Source organism: Pseudonaja textilis, chromosome 1 (genome assembly GCF_049901715.1).
Source record: "Pseudonaja textilis isolate UNSWEBS1 chromosome 1, rPseTex1.2, whole genome shotgun sequence".
Lineage (NCBI taxonomy): Eukaryota > Metazoa > Chordata > Lepidosauria > Squamata > Elapidae > Pseudonaja > Pseudonaja textilis.
Genome location: NC_141990.1, coordinates 288,981,275 through 289,003,617, shown reverse-complemented (window position 1 = coordinate 289,003,617; position 22,343 = coordinate 288,981,275). Strand labels below are relative to the sequence as shown.

Here is a 22,343-nt window from a genome sequence, read left to right as displayed (position 1 = left end):
CGTAGAGGTGGTGAAGAGGGGGGAGACTGCCAGCAGGATCGAGGAGAGTCGCATCGCTCCTCCCCAGCTGGCCATTATTCCCTTTCCTGAAGGCGGTTGCAGTGGTGGTCAGAAATGGCCGACTCAAAGAAGAACTCAACCGGAAAAGAATGTGCAGGAGGAAGATAAGAAGAGAAAGTTTTGGCTGTCCGGGTTGAATTGAAAAAGCAACAATATAAGGTACCCTGGAATTTGAATTATAAAGAACAACATTGTTCCCAAAAAAGACTTTGAAGCGGCGAATGAGTGAGGGAAGGGAAAGGATTTGGGTTTTTTTCTTTTATTCCCTGTATTGACAACTAAGAGATGTAAGCAAGAAACTGGCAAAAATCCACTTTGACATTAACAGGTATTTAAGCTGAAAATAAAATGTCAAAGGGATAATAAAGATTTCTGGATTCTCAAAAACTTTTAAAAGAAGGAAAAAAACAAAAGGGTGGGATCTGGAAAAATGGAGGAGACCACCTGGAAGTGAAAGGAATTAACAGTGAAACTTTAACAAGATTCCTAAAAGTTACATTTTAACTGAAACTTTGTAACAAGATAAGAGAACCCCAGGAAGAGAAAGTGGAAAAAAGAAGCAAGAAGAAACAGCTTTGGATTATTTGGATTACTTGGTGATTTTTGGATTTTTGGCTATTGGATCTAAAGGACTAAAATTAATCAGGTGGTTGTTTAAAAGTTTTAAAAATGGTATCACTCTTGGAAGAATTGAGAATGGAACTTAAAAAACAGAAAGAAGATGCACAAGAAGGAAGAGGTTCTTTTGGCTTTGTATTTAAATTTTTAGAAATAGAGATCCTGAACTATGAGAAACAACAAGAAATGCCTTGGGCGTGACAAAGAAGAAGCCATCTTCAACGACCAATTATTTCTATGTGAGGAAAAGAAAAAAAAGGAGGGAAAGAGAGTGAAAAATTTAAGATTTGAAAAAACAACCCCAAAAAAGAATAGTTTGAAAAGTAATTACAACATTAGGAAGAAACAGAAGAGAGGATTACAGAAGAGAGAATCAGAATTAGAGAGAGAAGGGGTCAAAAAGGGAAGGGAGAAGAAGAGAGGGAAAGGAAAAGAAATTATAAAGGACAGAAACAGGACAACAGGGAAAACATACAAGGATTAAGGGTCCAAGCCTATTTAGAAGACACAGAGATAATGGGTGAAAACTTAATTGAAAAGGGGATTCTGCAAGGGCACATAAGATAGTATTGTTATATTAGAAATAGAACTGAACTTGAAAATATGAAACAAGTATGATTAAAATGATAAATAAAATACTCATTGTAATGTAATGAAATGTTTAAAAAATAAATGAAATAAAGAGAATGAGAGAATGAAATTAGGAAAGGAGGGGAACATTTTAATTATTATAAATGTGTTATAAAAATTTAAGTGAAGAGGAATATGAAAGAAACATGAAAAAATTATGGAAATATAATAAGTGTTCCTACATGATACCTAGGATGATATTATATTATAATATTATAAGTGTTCCTAGTATGATACCCTATTGAAAAGAAATGTTAAAGATGTCAAAGATTATAATTAACATTAATGATAGAGCTGAATTGGAATAGAATAAGTATTTTATTTATTATTGTTATATATACACTGCTCAAAAAAAATAAAGGGAACACTTAAACAACACAATGTAACTCCAAATCAATCACACTTTTGTAAAATCAAACTGTCCACTTAGGTAGCAACACTGATTGACAATCAATTTCACATGCTGTTGTGCAAATGGAATAGACAACAGGTGGAAAGCATAGGCAGTTAGCAAAACATCCCCAATAAAGGAGTGGTTCTGCAGGTGGTGACCACAGACCACTTCTCAGTTCCTATGCTTTCTGGCTGATGGTTTGGTCACTTTTGAATGCTGGCAGTGCTTTCACTCTAGTGGTAGCATGAGATGGAGTCTACAACCACACAAGTGGTTGAGGTAGTACAGCTCATCCAGGATGGCACTTCAATTCGAGCTGTGGCAAGAAGGTTTGCTGTGTCTGTCAGTGTAGTGTCCAGAGCATGGAGGCACTACCAGGAGACAGGCCAATATATCAGGAGATGTGGAGGAGGCCATACGAGGGCAACAACCCAGGACCGCTCCTTCCGCCTTTGTGCAAGGAGGGACAGGAAGAGCACTGCCAGAGCTCTGCAAAATGACCCTCAGCAGGCCACAAATGTGCATGTGGCTGCTGAAATGGTCAGAAACAGACTCCATGAATGTGGTATGAGGGCCCAACATCCACAGGTGGGGGTTGTGCTTACAGCCCAACACCGTGCAGGATGTTTGGCATTTGTCAGAGAACACCAAAATTGGCAAATTCGCCACTGGTGCCCTGTGCTCTTCACAGATGAAAGCAGGTTCACACTGAGCACATGTGACAGATGTGACAGGGTCTGGAGACGCTGTGGAGAACATTCTTCTGCTTGCAACATCCTCCAGCATGACTGGTTTGGCAGAGGTAATGGTATGGTGTGGCATTTCTTTAGAGGGCCGCACAGCCCTCCATGTGCTCGCCAGAGGTAGCCTGACTGCTATTAGGTACTGAGATGAGATCCTCAGACCCCTTATGGGACCATATGCTGGTGCAGTTGACCCTGGGTTCCTTCTAATGCATGACAATGCTAGACCTCATGTGGCTGGAGTGTGTCAGCAGTTCGTGCAAGATGAAGGCATGATGCTATGGACTGGCCTGCCCATTCCCCAGACCTGAATCCAATTGAGCTCATCTGGGACATCATGTCTTGCTCCAGCCACCAATGCCATGTTGCACCACAGACTGTCCAGGAGTTGGGGGATGCGTTAGTCCAGGTGTGGAAGGAGATCCCTCAGGAGACCATCCGCCACCTCATCAGGAGCATGCCCAGGCATTGTAGGGAGGTCATACAGGCATGTGTAGGCCACACACACTACTGTGCCTCATTTTGACTTGTTTTAAGGACATTACATCAAAGTTGGATCAGCCTGTAGTATTTTTTCCCACTTTAATTTTGAGTGTAACTCCAAATACAGACCTCCATGGGTTGCTAAATTTGATTTCCATTGATAATTTTTGTCTGATTTTGTTGTCAGCACATTCAACTATGTAATGAACCAAGTGTTTAATAAGAATATTTTATTCATTCAGATCTAGGATGTCTTATTTTTGTGTACCCTTTATTTTTTTGAGCAGTGTATAATGACTAGAAAGATATTGAAACTTAGAAAAAGATATATATATATAATTGAATTTAAAAAGGAATGAGATAATTAAAAGTAAGATTGAGAAAACTAAGGGAAGGGAAAAATTATTGAGAAAATGTTAAAATAGTAATAAGATATGGAATAGAACACAAAGATGAATATGAAATTGAATTTGTGTCTGTATGGAGAAGTGATAACCCGGCACCATGCTATTCTCAAAAAAAGAAATTTTACTTGTATTATGTTTTGTGAAAACCCAAATAATTTTTTTATTTAAAAAAATGATTAGATTTAAAGAATTGGTAGATGAACAGGGGGAATTAAAACACTGGATGAACTAAAAGAATAAGGGATAATATTAGACTGGTGGGTATATTTGCAAATTCAAACTAAATTTAAGAAAGATGTAAAGGAACTAGGGATAAATAAAGATTTACAAATATTGGACCAAATCTTGACAGGCAAGGATATAAAATTTGTAACATGAACATATAATTATTTACTGGAGGTAGAACTAGAGGAGGAAATAGTTAAGGGACCAATGATTGCCTGGGCGAGAAATGTGGGTCATAATATAAATTTGGATGAGTGGGAAAAGACTCGGACTGAGAACTGGAAGCTGACTTTGTTGACGGCATTCAAAGAAAATCAATATAAAATGTTTTGTCGGCACGACTGGCGAAAATATATCCAACCTTCAAACCGGAATGCTGGAAGTGCAAACAAAAGAAAGGAACGTTTTTCCATATGTGGTGGCAATGTATAGAGGTCAAAAAATACTCGAAGAAAATACAGAGATGGCTTTTTGAGATTACAAAATATAAATTGAATTTGGAACCTGAAACATTTTTATTAGTTATGATTAAAGGGAATTTGAGTAAAGATAAAAGATACCTTATTGTATACATCTTAACTGTAGCAAGAATCATGTTAGCACAAAATTGGAAGAGTGATAAAATACCACCAGATGAAGTTTTGATTCAAAAAATAATGGACTGTGTTGAACTAGATAAATTCACTATGGAACTGAAAGGCGAAGACGATTGAGAATACTATGTGGCATGGGAGAGGTGGTACGAATGGGTGAAGGATAAAGATAAAAATAATGTATAGTCACAAAATAAGAAACATGTATATACAATGACACAATAACTGTTAATGGAAATGAGATTTTTGTATTTTTTGTTTTTAAAGAATTAAAAAAAACAATATTTAGGATAGATATAGCCAAATGTTGTCAGTGCCCTTTGTGCAATTCCACTGTTTAGTGAAGAGGATTCACTGCAGTTGGAGTCTAGTCGGAACATTTTGTCCTCACTGCCAAGAAAAAAAAAAGTAAATTTGAACCAAGTGCAAAGGGGAAAAAAAATTTCAGCTCAAGCCTAGAGACTTTTGAAGATAAATATCCATTAATTATAATTTGAAACCCACGAACTATACAAGTTAGGAAAAGGTATTCTGTGAAAAGAACAATCTTACATTCTCTAAGTTGAGTGAATAATGAGTCTTTTAATCTCTACTTTCACTGACTGTAGGCAAGATAAAATGGGTTTTGCCCTATAATGCTAGTGTTCGCCATGCCACCAAAGGGTAAGTAGAGTTATTCAGCCAATTAGGAGAGCAGTTCTGAATTTACTACACTGTAAGATCTCAGGAGAATAAAAGAACTTGAACATATTAAAGCACACAGTTTTTTATTTAAGTTTCAGTGATCATTAAGTTTTATTACTTTGCTTTCTCAGAACTGAGCAACTGAATTTTAAGCTGAAATTTACAGCAAAATAAAACCTGCAACTAGGATTCTCAGAGAATAATTTATACACCTGTGAAAATGCAACAACTTACTTACCCATATAGAACAAAAACAGATTTTCAATGGCATTTCAGTTCATTGAGATAATAAGGGTAGCATTGCCATGAATAAAAGTAGAACATGGTGCCCCCAAAAATAAAATAGTTTGGTGCAAATGAATCACAAAGCCAAGGGGGGGGGGGGCTCATAAGATTTATAATCATGCCCAGGGAGGGACAATTTTAACTATTTTTTTGCTGAAAATCCATATTTTATATAAAGACTACTTAAGAGTCTCCTTTTTCAGGTATATATGAAAGGCCATATCACATTTTCACCAATTGTGTTTTGGGGCCACTTATTGACAGTTTTGAGTAGCCTTACTCGGTTAAGTGACCTCAAGATGTTATATTGGGCTTGGCACTGTCCAGGATTTCCAGCTAAAATCTGTGATGTCTGGGATTTCCAACTAGAGTCTGTGCTGTCTGGGAAATGCAGTTCCCACACAAATGAATGGCACCACACTGGGAAAATATGACTCAAGTAATGTCTTATATTGAATACTGTGCTCGTTGTTGCTAGTATTGTGAAAGGAAAACCTAGGAAAAAATTAATGTGTGATTGTTTTAAACTGTTTTTATATATTCTTGCTCTGTATGATTTTCTAATTATGATGATTGAAGTTGCATATAAGCAACAGTAAACAAATAAATGCACAGGGAAAATAATTTGTTTAAGTTCCTTTTTTTTCTCCTGAACAATGTTAAAAATGGATTACAAAATATTTCTGTTTTTTGAAAGGATAAGATGAAAAAGTAGTTGATCAATTTGTGGAAATGTTTCTTCCAAGAAATTAACAGGTGATTGGGTGGAAACAAGAAGAAAACAAACAATTAAATTCAATCAATAAATTTGTAATCATTAACTGAAAAAAGTGCTTTTCATTTTTATACTGTATATCAAAACATATTCATATAAGGAAATCAAGTTATACATGATACATTTTATAAATCACTTTTTACCTACAAGATTATTTTTTAACTACAAAGGGTGATTAAGAAAAGAAACACTATGTATTTTTCTATCACTTCAAATTCTCAAGAAAATTGTCTCCCTAAAGTTTAAACAATCCCTTTAGGGGTGCCTTTTAACAGTTCTGTATGAACTATCATTAATATTCTAGATGTGAATGAAACCTAGATAGAGTTATGCTTTTATTAAAAATATTTTTTTAGAAAAGCAACACATTCCTGTCAAATGGCATTGAAGTTTTCTCTGATAGCACAGAAAGAGGCCTGTAGAGGGTGCTTGAATTCTCTTCTAGGTCTCACAATTTTTGCCTGCTTATATTTTTCAGGAAAAGAGTGACATGGATTACTTGGGATGACCAACTGATTGTTTTAAAAAGCCACTTTTTCTTTGGATATATTATTGTCAACCAAGATGAAATTTTGAGGGAGAGGAAGAGAAAAAAATCATTTTCCTTCATTTAGAAATATAGTTGGTATGGCATAATTAGTATAAGACCAAATGTTTTTTCTTGCTCAACATTACAATTAAGTCCAAGCAAATGGACTTCAATCAAATTCAACTCAGACTTTCTGTTAATTTTTTAGCCTGTTGATTCGGCTTATGACGTTGCAAGAGAATCTTCCAAGAAGGCATTGCTCTGCACCATTTAAACAAATTACAATGTATAGTAAATATTTCGCATTATTTTGAATCTTCTTCTTACCAATAATGTACTTCCCATTTGGAAAGTGGTGTAAGCCTAGAAGAATCTATAGAGGGCGTAGAAAACTACATCCCTATAAGGAACAATTGAAGAAACTAGATCTGCTTTGAAAAAAACAAGGAGAGATGACTTGGTAGCAAAGTAATGTAGAATGTCACAGGGAAGAAGGTCATTTGCTGTATAGTACATTGTAGCATATGGAATATTCTAGATTGCTTTCTTAAATTATGTGGCTTTAAGGAATGACAAACTAGTTGACAGAGAAACTAGTTACTAAGGAAGTTGGTTGGCTCTCCTTTGCTAGATGTGTTCAAGCACAGGCTGGACAGGATTTAGTTGGGGGTTTTAATTCCAACTTCTGTATTGTGGAAGCCTAAAAGATCCTTTCAAGTTCTGGAATTCTACAAATAGATTTTTTGTTGTTGTCCAGTTAGTTAGAATGTTTGACATTTGCTGAAAGTTTCATTCAGAAATGAGCGGGGTTAGTGGGCAGAGGAATTGATTATGTCCAATTACCATATTTTTCAGTGTATAAGATGCACTCCCCCCCCAAAAGTGAGTGGAAATGTCTGTGCGTCTTGTACAGCGAATGTTGCCAAAGCTCCATCCATCCTTCGGCCCCCACCCTTCGGCCTCTGCCTCCCAGCAATTTGCCTCCTTGCAGCAAACAACAAACAGCCCGGTCAGCTTCAGCACAGTCTGATTTAACACAAACATCTGATTGTCGGTGGATCTGCCTCCTGCCAATCAGCTGTTTCAGGCTGCAGGGATCACCATCACCTATTGCTGGCTCTGCGCGTTCCATTTTCAGCCTCTGCATTCCGGTTTTGGCCTCCGTACCCCCAGTTTCCAGACCATTCTGACCCCCGTTGCCTGGAATGTGCCGAAAATGGGGCATGTGGAGGCTGAAAATGGGGTACACAAAGCCAGCAATAGGCGCTGGTGATCCCTGCAGCCTGAAACAGCTGATCGGCAGCAGGCAGATGTTAGGCATCCAGAAATTGTCCATGGTAATCAATCACTCTGAGACAAGCATAATCTCCAATTGATTTATTAGGAACAGCTCTGGTACGTCTATGGAAATTTCCAAAACTGAAAGTCATTTTCAGCGCGTTTCACAAAATCCACCTTCTCTCCTCCCACTTCTTACGCTTCATTAATCACGAGAACCAATTACCTGCAGCTGGAATTTCTTAATGCAACATACGAAATAACCTTGAACTTTCCAACTCCTCCACACCCCCTTTCATTCCTATAACGTTCTTGGCAGCTGAATCTCAGAGCTGACAGCAGATCCAACCGACAATCAGATGCTTGTGTTAAATCAGGCTGTGCTGAAGCTGACTAGTGCTGAAGCTGTTTGCTGCAAGAAGACAAATTGCTGGGAGGCGGAGGCAGATTTTTTTTTTCTTGTTTTACTTCCTAAAAGTCTAGGTGCATCTTATAGTCCAAAAAGCACGATAGTTTCTTCCACTTCTCATGAAATACTTTTCAACTAAAACAGCTCCTCTAACTTCTGCTACAGTGTCTCTGTGTGTGTTGTGTGGGTGTGTGAAATGAAAATTATGTTATTGCACATATATTGAAAACATGAACACAGGCACATATGTACACTCATATTGAGGACTGTCTACTACTGTCTATTGCTACTTATGACCACAGTTGAGTCCACAATTTCTGTTGCTAAGTGAGACAGTTGTTAAGTGAACTTTGCCCCATTTTATAACCTTTCTTGCCACAGTTGCTAGGTGAATTACTGCAGTTGTTAGGTTAGTAACTTAAAGTGAATCTGGCTTCCCCATTGAGTTTGCTTATCAGAAGTTTGCAAAAGGGGATCACATGACCCGTGGTGGGTTTCCAAAAGAAATCCTATCAGTGAGCGTGTGAGCGTGTGCTTTGCACGCATGCAATGTTTACAACTTACCTTGTGCTGCAAGCCCTGCGTGTAAAACAGCTGATGCCCGGCAATCGGCTGTGCCACGCGAAGCAGCTGAGGTTGAACAACAGGAAATAAAGGTAAGAATAGAGCCGGAACAGGTTGGTGGGCCCAGCAGCTGATTGTTGGAGCAAACCGATTCACTCACAGATGATCCTTGAAGCTACCGATTCCGCCGAACGGGTAGAATGCCACCACTGCCCAGGACATTGCAGCAGTCATAAATCTGAGTCAGTTGACAAGCATCTGAACTTTAATCGTGTGACCATGGAGATCTAGCAACAGTCATAAGTTAAAAAACGGTCATATGACACTTTTTTCAGTATAGTTGTAACTTCGAAAGGTCACTAAATGAGTGGTTGTTAAGTTGAGGACTACCTGTATTCAGATTGCAATGGTATGTTGCAGATATACATTATATTTTGGAAAATAAAATTTTTCAGAATCCAGAAAATAGCACTTGACAGAATATAATCCAGCATTATCTCTGTTAGTCTGTTCTTTGTGGAGATTAGATATATGGAAGCCTCTAGAGATGTTTTACCTCAATTTAATACTGAATGATACAGACCTAACAGCATTATGTCATTTAATAATTCTGAATATATACAATAATTTTAAGGCTAACACTCTTATTAGGAACCTCACAATTGGATAATTATGATGGGAGGTAAAGTCAGTAGACGTATTAAAGAAGCTGATATTGTTATGGTTTCATGATTGAGGAACTGAGCAAACTTTTAAAACATACAATACATCTTTGTACTAATGTAGTATATCTTCTTATTTTGGTTAATGTAGGACAGTTTTATAGGTTTATTTATTAATGTGTTATTGTAAAGAAATGCTGTTGAGCTCTTCCATGGATTTGTGTAGGTGGGTAAGACACATGTGGGTCATAAAATGTCTAAAGTTTACATATGAATCTACTGGCATCCATGTTCATTCATACACTCTAAAGTTGTATAGTTTTTCCTAAGCATTGTCCAAACCTTGTGTCCAGCTTAATGGACATGGAATACTGGAATGCTGACACCTTATTCATTTAACCAGTTCTTATTATGTCCTGATTCTTTTATTCACTAATCAAAATCATATACCACTGCAGGGAGGGATTCAAGTTAAGGTAGTAGTGGGGAAAAGGCTGAAATAGCCCAATAATGCTTGAACATGCTTTTTAATATAATTTTTTTATTGAAAGTTACAAAAATCATGAAAATTAACTTGAACGAATAAAAAGTTAAGGTAGAATAAAAAGCAGAAGAAAGCAAAAAGCAAAAGCACAAAAGAAATACAAATAAATAGGAGGAAGCTTCCAAACTCTTTGAAGAAAATAAAAGTACAATTACATAGTAATCCGATATTATGATTACAAAAGAAAGCTTACTTTTCTATTGTCCAGTTTTTTTTCTAATCATCAAGAGTGGTGCAGTGGTTAGAATCCAGTATTGCAGGCTAACCCACTGCCCATTGCCAGGAGTTCAATCCTGATAGGCTCAAGGTTGACTCAGCTTTCCATCCTTTCTAGGTCGGTAAAATGAGGATCCAAATTGTTGGGTGCAATAGGCTGATTCTGTAAAATGCTTAGAGACGGTGGTATATAAGTCTAAGTGCTATTGCTATTGCTATCAAAACCACAAATGATAACTACATTTTTTTTCTGTTTTATGCAAAAGGTCCATAATGGGGTTTCCAGTTAACCATGAATGTAGATAATGTTTTTTTTTTCTCTATCCAAAAAGGTTAATTCAGCCATCTCCACAAGTTCCACAATCTACACCAACTATTGCTTTGTTGTGAGTAGTAACAAAGCATTCCACTTTTATAACAGTTTCACTGCATAATGCTTGAGTATAGTCAACATTCATGGAATGTTGCATGTCAGTTAAAAATAAAAATGGGGGAAAGTGTAGATATGAATGAATGAATGACATGAATGGCATGAATCTCCATTTAAAGATCTAATATATCAATGGTTAAGGTTTGCCATTCTGTGTACTATAAATGGAGCCTCTTGAATAGACAAAAATCCACAGATTACTCCAATATTGTTGAAAGGGGATGTTGATTATTTAAAAAAATACTTTTAGGTAATTATAAGGGCTTGTGAATGGCTATATTTCATCAGGTAAAGGTTTTGTACTTCCGTGTCCACTGTTATTTTTTTATGGAACAAAATGGCTGGTTAAACTAGAAGCAGAAAGGTGCTGTGCCTTACCTTATTATAGAATGCAAGTCACTTATGCATATTAATTCCACTAGTTTCTGAACAGCATTTATATCAACTGAGCTACATGTCATATTTGTAAAATGAATATGGTCAAATATTTGGTCGATGTAATGCTGTGAAGCATTAAATATTAAAAGAATTCACATAGGATACAATATAGTGGCAACTGGCAACTGACATTTTTACCTTCCCAATCTGCTAATTTGTTCCATTTTTCATTTGTTAAAAACAATTTGTCTGGACTTCCGGTTTGAGCTTCTTCAGTGACAGACCAAAGCCTCGTCTCTGCGAGGCTTCGATCCGTGCTCTCCGCTGGAGCGCCCTGAGCTGGCTGGTTTCGGGGCTAAGCCACCCCGTAGAGGTAGTGAAGAGTGGGGAGACTGCCAGCAGGGTTGAGGAGAGCCACACCTCTCCTCCCCAGCTGGCCATTACTCCCTTTCCCGAAGGCGGTTGCAGCGGTGGTCAGAAATGGCCACCACAAAGAAGAACTCGACCAGAAAAGAATGTGCAGGAGGAAGATAAGAAGAGAAAGTTTTGGTTGACCGGGTCAAACAGCAAAAGCAACAAATAAGGTACCTTGGAATTGAAACTGTTAAAAAACAATAACATTCCCTAAGAAGATTTTTAAGCTGCAAAGGAGAGAGAAAAGGGAAAAGATTTGGTTTTCTCCTTTTCCTATACTGACAGCTAAGAGACTTAAGCAACAAATTGGAAAAAAATTAACTTTGACATCAATAGGCATTTAATGCTGAAAATAAAAAGTCAAAGGGATAATAAAGATTTCTGGATAATTAAAAGCTTTTAAAAACAGGAAAGGAGAGAAAAAGAATAAAAGGGCAGGATCTGGAAGGGAGGAGACTGCCTGGAATTAAAAAAGAATTTACAGCAAAATCTCAACAAGACTTCCAAAAGATACATTCTAACTGAAATATTGCAACAAAACCCCCAGGAAGAGAAAGTCGAAAAAGAAATAAGAAGATATATCTCGGGACTATCTGGATTACTTGATGATTTCTGGGTTCTTGGTTATTGTTTTGAAAGACTAAAATGAATCGGGTGGTTGTTTAAAAGTGTTTAAAATGGCTCCACTGAAAATGGAACTTAAAAAGTACAAAGAAGATGCACAAGAAGGGAGAGGTTCTTTTGACTTCGTATTTCAGTTTTTAGAAATGGAGATTTGGAATTATGAGAAACAACAAGAAATGCCTGCAGAACAAGAAGATTGCGACAAAGAAGAAGCCATCTTTAATGAACAAGTAATCTTAGATGGGGGGAAAAAAGGAAAGGGGGGGGAAAGAGAATGGAAAGTTTAAGATTGGGAAAAACAACTCTCCCCCCCCCCCCAAAAAAAAAAAAAAATAGAGTGAAAAATGAGTATAAAATTAGAAAGCAACAGAAGAGGGAAATGCAGAAGAGAGAATTAGAACTAGAGAGACAAGGGGTAAAAAGGGGAGGGAGAAGATGAGAGGGAAGAAATAAAGGAAAAGAAGTCATAAAGGACAGAAGCAAAATATAGAGAAACAAGGCCTATTTAGAGATAATGGGTGAAAACCTAATGGAAAAGGGATCTGCAAAGGTATATAAGATAGTATGGTTATATTAGAAGCAGAAATAATTTTAGAAAATATGAAACAATGTATGATTAAAATGTCTGATAAAATAGCTATCGTAATTCAGTGGAATGCTTGTCAATAGATAAATGTAACAAAAGGTATATTTAATGATTTATAAAACATATGTGAAGAGAAATAAGGGAAAAATTAATTATGGAGATTATATGTGTTTTTAAGGAAGTATGATAATTGAAAAGAAGTGTTAAAGATCTTAAGATTTTAATGATTATTAATGATAGAACTGAACTGGAATGGAATGAGGGTTTATAATTACATATATTTACAGTCTTTTTTTTTAAAGAATATATAATGTATTATAAGAATGTATCAAGCAGAATTCGATTGGAAGTTATGTATTATGTATTATATTGAAGGTCATAAACTTAAGGTATGTATTGAAGTTTAAATAAGAGTTGAATGGATGTAATTAAAAGATATAAAGGTGTCATACTCCAATTAGTAACTACAGGAGAAAATTTGTTTAATGAGAAAAGATAATATGAAATTGAAACAGAACAGACAAAAGTATAAATATAATGATTTGAATAGAGATGAGATAATTAAAATAAAATTGAGAAAATTAAAAGAGGGGAAAAACTATATAGAAAATGTAAAATAGTATAAGATATGGAATACAAAAAGGAGCATGAAATTGAGTTTTGTGTCTGTATAAAGAAGTTCAACCCGGGACCGTGCTATTTTCAAAAAAGATGTTTTACTTGTATTTTGTATGTGTGAAAACCCAAATAAAACTTTATTAAAAAAAAAATTGTCTTACTAAGGTTTCATTATGTAGTAATTGGAACTTTTAGAACTATTCCTTCAACAATATAGTTGCATGAAAAGATTCAGTATTAAACAACTTCTTCATGGCTTGCTGGCTTTACCTTTTTCTAACCAAAGAAATATGGGTGTTTCCCTAAAGAGAAATGTTGGGTACTGAATAAGAAATTAAATTTTCCTCCAAACAAAAAAATACAAACAACCCCTCAAGAATATTTAGAAACTATGTCTTTAATTCCTACTTTACATACCCTGAACATCAACAGGACCTGGAATGAGATCAAAGCATTATAGCATCGCAATCTATGCATTACTGACTGAGCTTAATAGTAACTCACTGATTTTTTTCAGCTATATAAATAATATACAAGCTTGGGAAAATAACTTAGCAATCTCTCCTATCTCATGATAAAAGCTAGAATGTAAAATATGTAGATAAATATCACCTGTTCTGCCTAAAGAAATAATCAGTCCAAAATTAAGACATATATTTTGCATAGCCATTAGCTATACATCTTTTCCTTCAATATCCATCGTGTCATCTTAAAGTCCTCCAAATTGGCTTATCTTTGTATTTCAACAATTCACACCAATTTCTCTTGCAGAAATACTGCTTTTTTATCTTTGGACATATTTGCTATTATGATCATATAAATAATTATTCAATAAACTGCTTTCATGAATAAAAATGATTGGGCTGGTGGTGTCTCCTTTTCTTGCTTGAGTAGAATGACCTAAGCTTATTCTCTAAATAAGGGATTATGGTCCTGTAGCAAAAGGTTGTATAGGCAACAAAGAACACAATTCTGAATAGAAAATGGGTTTAAAATGTGTGTTTCACATTCACAGAAGTGATAATTAATTTTAAAACGATGAATAGAAATACTTTAATATACAGTTAATGAAACTAATAATTTCCACTAAGTAAAACATTTTTTATTTCTATTCCATTATTGCTCTGAAAGAAGGACTGGATTATTCTCATTGTACAATACTGTATTCAAATACTATAGTTAATATTTAGTATTATAATTAATACTATGATTAATTAAAAAAAGCAAATATAAATGCAGTAGCACTGTTTAATCATAAAAACAGCAATGCTATGTGGGCATATCCTGTACTAAGATTTGAGTGATGTACTACTTTTATGTCTTTGAATGATTTTGATCATGATCTTACTATACTTTCTCATTGTTTTCTTTCAATACAGGAGCGAATAACAGCATTTGAAACAGTAAGTTGTATTCTCATGAATTACTTTTAACTAAGGTTTTTCTTCATTTTGTTAAAAGATAATATATGTTGAATATTAAAATAGTTTAACAAACTATCTATGGAGATTCTCAGTCATCCAGATCATGATTTTACCAAATTGTGATCACCATTTTATAAACTGAATCAATTTCTAAAAGTGAGAAAAAAATTCTAAAATTTCTAAAGTGTTATTGCCAATTGTGTGTGTATGCATGAGTGCACACATGCACAACCTTCAGGTTACTGTTGATCCTAATGGTCACTGCCTGGAGTAGTCTCTCAAATTTTCTTGACAAGATGTTGGAAGTGGTTTGCCATTGACTGCTTTCTAGGGCTGAGACAAAGGGACTGGCCCAAGGTCATATGACTGGTGTTGTGTCTAAAGTAAGACTAGAATTCATGGTCTTCTGGTTTCTAGCTTGTGCCTTAATCATTACACCAGATTGTGTCTTGCCAGTTACCTGTGATAAACGAAATAATATGTACAAAAGCATATCCACATAGGATCACTTAATATGGAAGTACATTGGTGAAGTCATCCATACTTTAAAGGTCAATTAAAAATGTAAACTGTTTATACTTGAAAACGATGAGTATGCTTAGTTTTTAATATTCCTAGCAATTATATATATTGCCTTTGGGAAACTGAAGTTGTTGACCTAAGTAATTATACCAATTGGGGTATGAAAAACTTTATTTGGACATCCATTTTGGAGTTTGGCAATAGTAAATTACGTTTTCCCTTCAAGACAGAGGTTTTTGCATTCTTGCAGAAACAAATGTGTCTATAATCTTGCTGTTACTTGCTATTCAGACTCTTGTATGAGGCAAAATAGATATTGCTCATCTTTTTGTCTTCCTGAACAATGAGTAAAGTACATGTGTGCACATGTTTAATTTATAATGACACACTTATATTAGACATTTTAAAAAAATAGAATTATTGGCAGGTTTATTTCTCCAATGCAGAGAAGACAAATTGAAATAGATCCAATAAATAATAAATTTAATTCATAAAATCTTGAAACTAAGATGCAGCCATTTCTTGCATTTCATTATTTAGAATAATAATACCATAATAGTAGTGGTAGTAAATAGTAAAATTAGGAAAAAGGTAATCCTTGACTTACAACAGTTCACTTAATGACCATTCAAAGTTACAATGTCACTGAAAAACATGACTTATGACCATTTTTACACGTACAACCGTTGCAGCGATCTGATCAAAATTCAGATGCTTGGCAATTAACTTGTATTTATAACAATTGCAGTGTCCCAGGATCATGTCATCGCCTCTTGCAATATTTTGACAAGTAGAGTCAATGGGGAAACCTGATTCACTTAACAATTAATGTTACTAACTTAACAACTGCAGTGATTCACTTAACAACTATGGCAAGAAAAGTTATAAAATGAGGCAAAAATCACTTAACAAATGTTTTACTTAGCAGCAGAAATTTTGGGCCTAATTGCGCTCAGAAGTCAAGAAACTATCTGTAGTAAAAATAATACAACAAATTACATTATTAACTTGCAATGACGTTGCAACAAATGTCAAAAATAATTTAAATGTTTCTTTCAATATTTAAAAAACAAGAAAGAATAAAACAATTGGTCTATTAAAGATGGCAAGGAAGTGCCAGGGAGGAAGTGGAAACATTTAATTTATTCTTTGCATTTATCTTCACGCAAAAGAAAAAAATAGTTCAACTTATAAAAACCAGTACTGTAAAAGACAGATTGGGGAATACAAGTCAAAATAGGCAAGAAAATGGTAAGAGAACACCTGTCTACTCCAGATGAGTTGCAATTACCATGTGCTGGATGGATGCATCCCACGGTTGGATTACATCTCAGGTTTCTGAAAGAAGTAGCAGACATGATCTCAGAATCACTGAACCATCTCTTTCAAAGATCCGGCAGCACTGGGGAGCTATTAGAGGACTGGAAAAGAGCTGACATGATTTCTACCTTCAGAAAAGGAAAAAAAGAAAATGGATCCAGGAACTACAGACTAACAGCCAGACATCAATACCTGGCAAGATCCTGGAAAAAATAATCAAGCAATTAATCTGCAAACCCCTAGAGTCAAGCAAAGTTATAACCAAAAGCTAGCATGTGTTTGACTATAACAGATCATACCAGACAAATTTTATTTCATTGTTTGACATAGTGACTACATTAGTGGACCAGCAAAATGCTGTTGACATAATTTACTTGGTCTTCAGTAAGGCATTTGATAAAGTAGACCACAACCTACTACTTGATAAGATAAAAAATGTGGGTTAGATAGCATCTCCATCAGATGGATTAGTATCAGGCTGACCAACCACATTCAATGTTCCTTAATGGAAGTGATTTGACATGGAGGGAAGTATGCAGTGGGGTGTCGCAAGATTCTATCTTGGGCCCAGTGCTCTTCAATATCTTCATAAACTTCAGTGAGGGGATAGAAAGGGGACACATCAAATTTGCAGAAACACCAAGTTGGCAGGAATAGGCAACACTCCGTAAGCTCAAGATACAAAAGGATCTTGACAGAACGCTGGGCCCTATCTAATAAAATGAATTTCAGTGGTGCGAAAAGTAAGGTTTTAAACTTGGGCAAAAAATACACAGGTATGGAGCCACAAGTGTCTGGCTCAATACAAGTAACTAGGAGTCCTAGTGGACAACCACTTAAATATGAGCCAGCAGTGTAAGCCAATGCAGTCCTAAGCTACATTAACAGAGGGATATAATCATGATAATGTGAAGTTTTAGTACCACTTTAAAATGTCTTGATAACTTTTGGTTGCCACAATATAAAAAAGATGATTAGGGAACTGAGGCTGTGAAGAATGGTTACAGGAATTGGATATGTCTATCTAATGAAAAAAGGACTAGGGGTACATGATAACAGTGTTACAGTATTTGAGGGGCAGCCACAAAGAAGAGGGGGTCAATCTATTCTACAAGGCACCTGAAAGCAGGACAAGAAGAAATGGATGGAAATTAATCGGGGAGAAAAGCAACCTAGAAATAAGAAGAAATTTCCTGACAGTTTGAACAATTAATCACTGGAACTTCTGCCTTCAGAAGTTGTCACTGCTCCATTGCTGGAGGTTTTGAAGAAGAGTTTGAAAAACCATTTGTCTGAAATTGCATAGAATCTCTAGCTTGAGCCAGGGGGTTGGAGTAGAAGATCTCCAGTGTCCATTCCAACTCTGTTATTTTGTTCATAACTTTGTGAAGGAATGTTTGCTATATTCTCTTTTTTATTCTGCTTCATATTGACAGAAACTTTTAAAGAATTGTTTTGAACTTGGACATAGGCACTCTGATGTTATATTTGATGTATAATCACAGTTACTTTGAAAGATATCTTTCTTGGATCATCTTTAACATTACAGCTGCTAGCCAAGTTATAAGTAACTGTCTGTTGCTGTCACTGTAAATTATGGACATGCTTCTTTATCTTTTGTTTTACCCCTAAAGCATTACTTAGCTGCACCCCAAGACTTTTCCATTTTTTAAAAAAATGCTCATGAGTTTTTATTCTTCATCATCATTTCTGCATATTACACTTATGGCTTGTGCACTTCTGCTAAAGCCCATTGGGAGCTTTCTATAGGTGAGAAGTTTGGAGTAACACATACACCTCAACTGCATATGTTCCCAGCTGATATACCCACACTATTCTCAGGTCCTTGTCAGCTACTACTGCAAATTTTCCATGTTTTCTGTTAAGGATAACAGAATATTAATACTTCATTTTATTTTCAGTTGTCTCTGTAATAAAAACAAGTTATAGAAAGATTGGAGAAATATTGAGACTGAAGGCATTTGCTAAGAAATAAGGGGGTCCAGTTCTCTTCAGGGTTTATAGAAATATTGATGCAAGGCATTGAACATAAAGATTTTCCCACCTTATCTAAGTGTTATTTTGTAAATGTGCTTGTCATTTCAAATTACTACCTGTTGATGGTCACTTACTCTACTTGCTGTTCGGACAAGAAGAGCAAAATTGATTTTCAAAGCTATTGCCAGACAAGCACAAATTAATTTTCCTATGTGTAGATGCTTCTTTAGAAACAAATCCTGAAGAGAACTGGACCCCCTAATTTCTTAGCAAATGCCTTCAGTCTCAATATGCCTTAGATGTTCTCCATTTTTACCTAACTGTCTTTGTTTCAGTAGTGATGTGACGTCTTGTAGTGGCTTTGCCAAACTAATCCTACTGTCCTTTCCTAACCTTCAAAAAGATTAATTTGATTGTCTTAGGATGTTCTGTATAGTTTATTCCTTCTTGGGCCCAACAAAGTGCCAAAACAGAAAGAAACCTTACTCTCAACTGAACTTCAAATGAAGGAAGTGAACTTCTAATTGAAACTATCAGGACCAATGACTCTCAGGTTATCTCTGTGAACTATACAGCAGAAGCCACAATATTTTGATACCGGCACTCCTGACACTACAGTTCTAAAGATGATAGTCTGACAAGGTTGCATCATTCATGTGAAACATGCAGCTACGGGTTCAGCATAATATATGGGAACTGACAACCCACACTGAATTAAAAACAATCCAGTGAACAATCCAGGGATTCTCCGAGTTGAGATCCTCTGGATTCTTATTCTTCTATGGCTCAAATCTTCGGTAATAATGTTCAGAGATGAACATCAGTACCATTTCTCTGGACTTTCATTATGAACAAGGGAATGGTTCCCTACCAGTTAAAGGGAAGTAGAGGGACTGATTCCACATTAATGATTGTTGCATATGTTACAATACATACCACAGATATGAATTCTGGGATGCTTATTAACATCCTTCTCTCATTTTGCCTCAATGCATCTTTATCATTTGACGAACTATTTTTATACCAAGGTCAGTTCCCATCATACTTCTTTGTATTCTTATAAAGTTTGTTATAAATTTTCTGGCTCCTTCTGGTTTCTTTTATCTGCCTCTGGAGTTCCAGTTTGCTACATAGTTCTGGCATCACATATAACCCCACAGGCTGATACCAAAATGGTTATTAACAGAGGCGTGTAATAAGTCCATAAGGATTAGTTATTGGAATTAAAAGAACCTGCTTCTGAGAATCCTTTGATGTTTTTTTTTTTCCCTTTGGAGGTCAAGTAGGTTTACTTCCCACAAAGCTCATGTAAAGCAGCTGGCTCATATGCCTGCTTCATATGCATGACCTATTCTTGCTGCTCTGTCTCCTTTTCTCATTGACAAATCTTTCAGTTTCTTCAGAAACCTAAACTCCAGTGTTACTTCCTACTTGGATTCATGGGAAATTTGCAAGGGATTCATTGAAAAAGCCAGACTATGATACCCATGATGTTGCACAAATTTCAGGAAAACAATAAGCATTCAGCACTAAAATTGCAAAGTGAAAGAAAATTATAATGCACAGTTCCATATAGTTCCATAAGATAAGTGGAGAGCAAATGGCATGTAATGAGATAGCATTCCTATTCAGCATCTGCCTCTCTGTTTCCTATTACAAAGTACCAAGCATATCACAGTTCTTTCATTTCTTTTGACTTACATGGCAGGGGTTCCATATGGCAGCACTTAAGTGCTATCCTCCAGGGTAGGTATTCTGATAATTTGTTTGTTTGTTTGTTTTTCCCTTGGCATGGACTGGTACAACTTGCAAGTACTTTATATCTCTCGACAGTCATTTATTGGACAGATTGTGTTCACAACTTGAATTGGAATGGCACTCTACCTTTACCATTTCTTTAATGCATTGTCATCATCATTGAGGGGTATTGGAATAAATTGGAAAACATGACAGATAGCTCCTTTCTGGAGATGGTGGATTGCTGTGAATCTGTAAGGCATCCTAAAGTAGCTTGGCATATATCATGCCAATCATATATCTTCTGATATGTCCTCCATATCTAAAATTTTATATAGAGGAGATGTTTTTATGATTTAGTCTTATCTTCCTTTCAAAGAGCATTTCTGAATTCCATTTTTGTTCTTATATATTTGTTTCTACACACTCACACACACCCCACCTTAGGAACAGAATACAGCTCTCATTCTTGAAATGCTCATATAAATTTGATATTCTGTGTTGCACAAACTCCTTTTGCAGCTCATACATATATTTATGTATTAAGATGGCTAGAGGAAGAGTGATTCATTTTTTGCTTAATCCAATTGAATTAAGTCCTTATTGCCTCTCTCTCAAAAGCAGGTTCTCTCCATAGGTATTCTATGCAAGCTGTCTTAACATTGCCAGTCTATCTGTTGAGTAACAACTTGATTCTATCCCTAGATATTTATATGACACTATAGGTAAGATTTTTAGACTGAAGAAGATACAATCTTTAACATTACAGTAGTATAATGTTGTCTTCCATATTAGCTTGACAGAACAGCTGCCTACTATTTTCAGATATACTTTCTACTTACCCATATATGTGGTACACACCATGATGATGAACAAGCTTACTGGTAGCTGTGGATCTTTGCATGATCAAAATCAGCTCTTTTTCCTATCCTCACTTTCCTGCTTGGCTTGTTATCCTAGTTCCTGAACAGTTTCTTTAATCAAAAATAAACTGCGGAGAGAGTAGGAATATTATCAAAGTGTACAAAGTTAGAGCCATACAGTGACACCTCCGCTCACAACCATAATCCGTTCCAGGTCTTTGGTCGCAACCCAATTTGGTTGTGACCAGAAGTAAGACTGACTGCACATGCACGTACAAAAAAATTGGTGTGGAAGAGGAAATCGCTGCATCAGGGAAAATTGCCATGGCTGTGTTTGATAGCCACCCAAGGATGTGTTTGTGACCAGAGTGAAACATTTAGCGGACGTTTTGATCGGCACCTGATTTGGTTGTGATCAGAAGCGTTCATGACCCAAGGTTCTTATTTGTCACCCTGAACTGAAAAACTCCTAATAGGACTTCAGCATTCTATAGATGTAGAATCTATATCTCTTGATACACATGCATCACTCAGAGCATCATTATTACCTGTAAACAACTTTTTCTTACCCGGCATTGGAGGTAAGAAAACCTTGCTGGAGAAGGTGCAATCATTTTCTTATTGTAATCTGGATTTATGGCTTCAAGACTAAAATTTTAAAAAAAGATCTTTTGATTTACATCTGTTCTGTGGGACAACCTAAAGCTGCCTTTCATTGCATATGCATCAATATGAGAAGGATTAACTGTTCACATGCCCTTTAAATATCCAGGGATTTTCTATAAAGTCATGGAAAATAAGCACCAGGTTTTATCATTCTCTGTGAAGATAGAACACCTCTTAGTGTGTAAATAAACTGTTATATTAGGAAAATTAAATTAATAGCAGTCACTGTATAATGGAAGAATGCAATTTTAAGTAAATGTTGCTTCTGTTGGTCCAATTGGAGTTGGTTGACCCTTATCAACATCATCCTTGCCCTTTGCTCCCTGTTAAATAACAAGCAGACAAGTATGTTTGTTCTCTTCTGGATTAGTTGTACTGTATGCATTATGGCACATCATTTTCAGTTTCTGGGCAATAATTAGCAGTACTTAATCACTCACTGTGTCAGGTGCTCTCACCAACCTTTTAAACATTTTGTTCTGCATGATTAAACCTCTCTCTTTTAATAGAGAAAAATGCCATCGTTAATATGGTACTCAGATCTAATTTAGGAGATTATTGAATGTGTCAGTAAATTATTGCTTTTTTCTACAGGTCAGTCGAAATAAGGTTTCCCCCGCTCTTTTCTTGGCTTTTATGCTTTTATTTGCATGTCCTTTCACCC

The 22,343-nt window shown here is 35.8% G+C and overlaps 1 protein-coding gene across 9 annotated transcripts in view; it reads left to right on the top strand.

Annotated features, from left to right (window-relative positions):
• CEP128 (centrosomal protein 128) overlaps positions 1-22,343 on the top strand; it is a 182,382-nt gene that overhangs the window by 133,343 nt on the left and 26,696 nt on the right. For all 9 annotated transcript variants that reach the window (XM_087922081.1, XM_087922080.1, XM_087922079.1 and 6 more), the window contains exon 20: positions 14,529-14,552. In XM_087922081.1, coding sequence (XP_087778207.1) covers positions 14,529-14,552 — 24 coding nt within the window. The remainder of the gene's footprint in view (positions 1-14,528; positions 14,553-22,343) is intronic.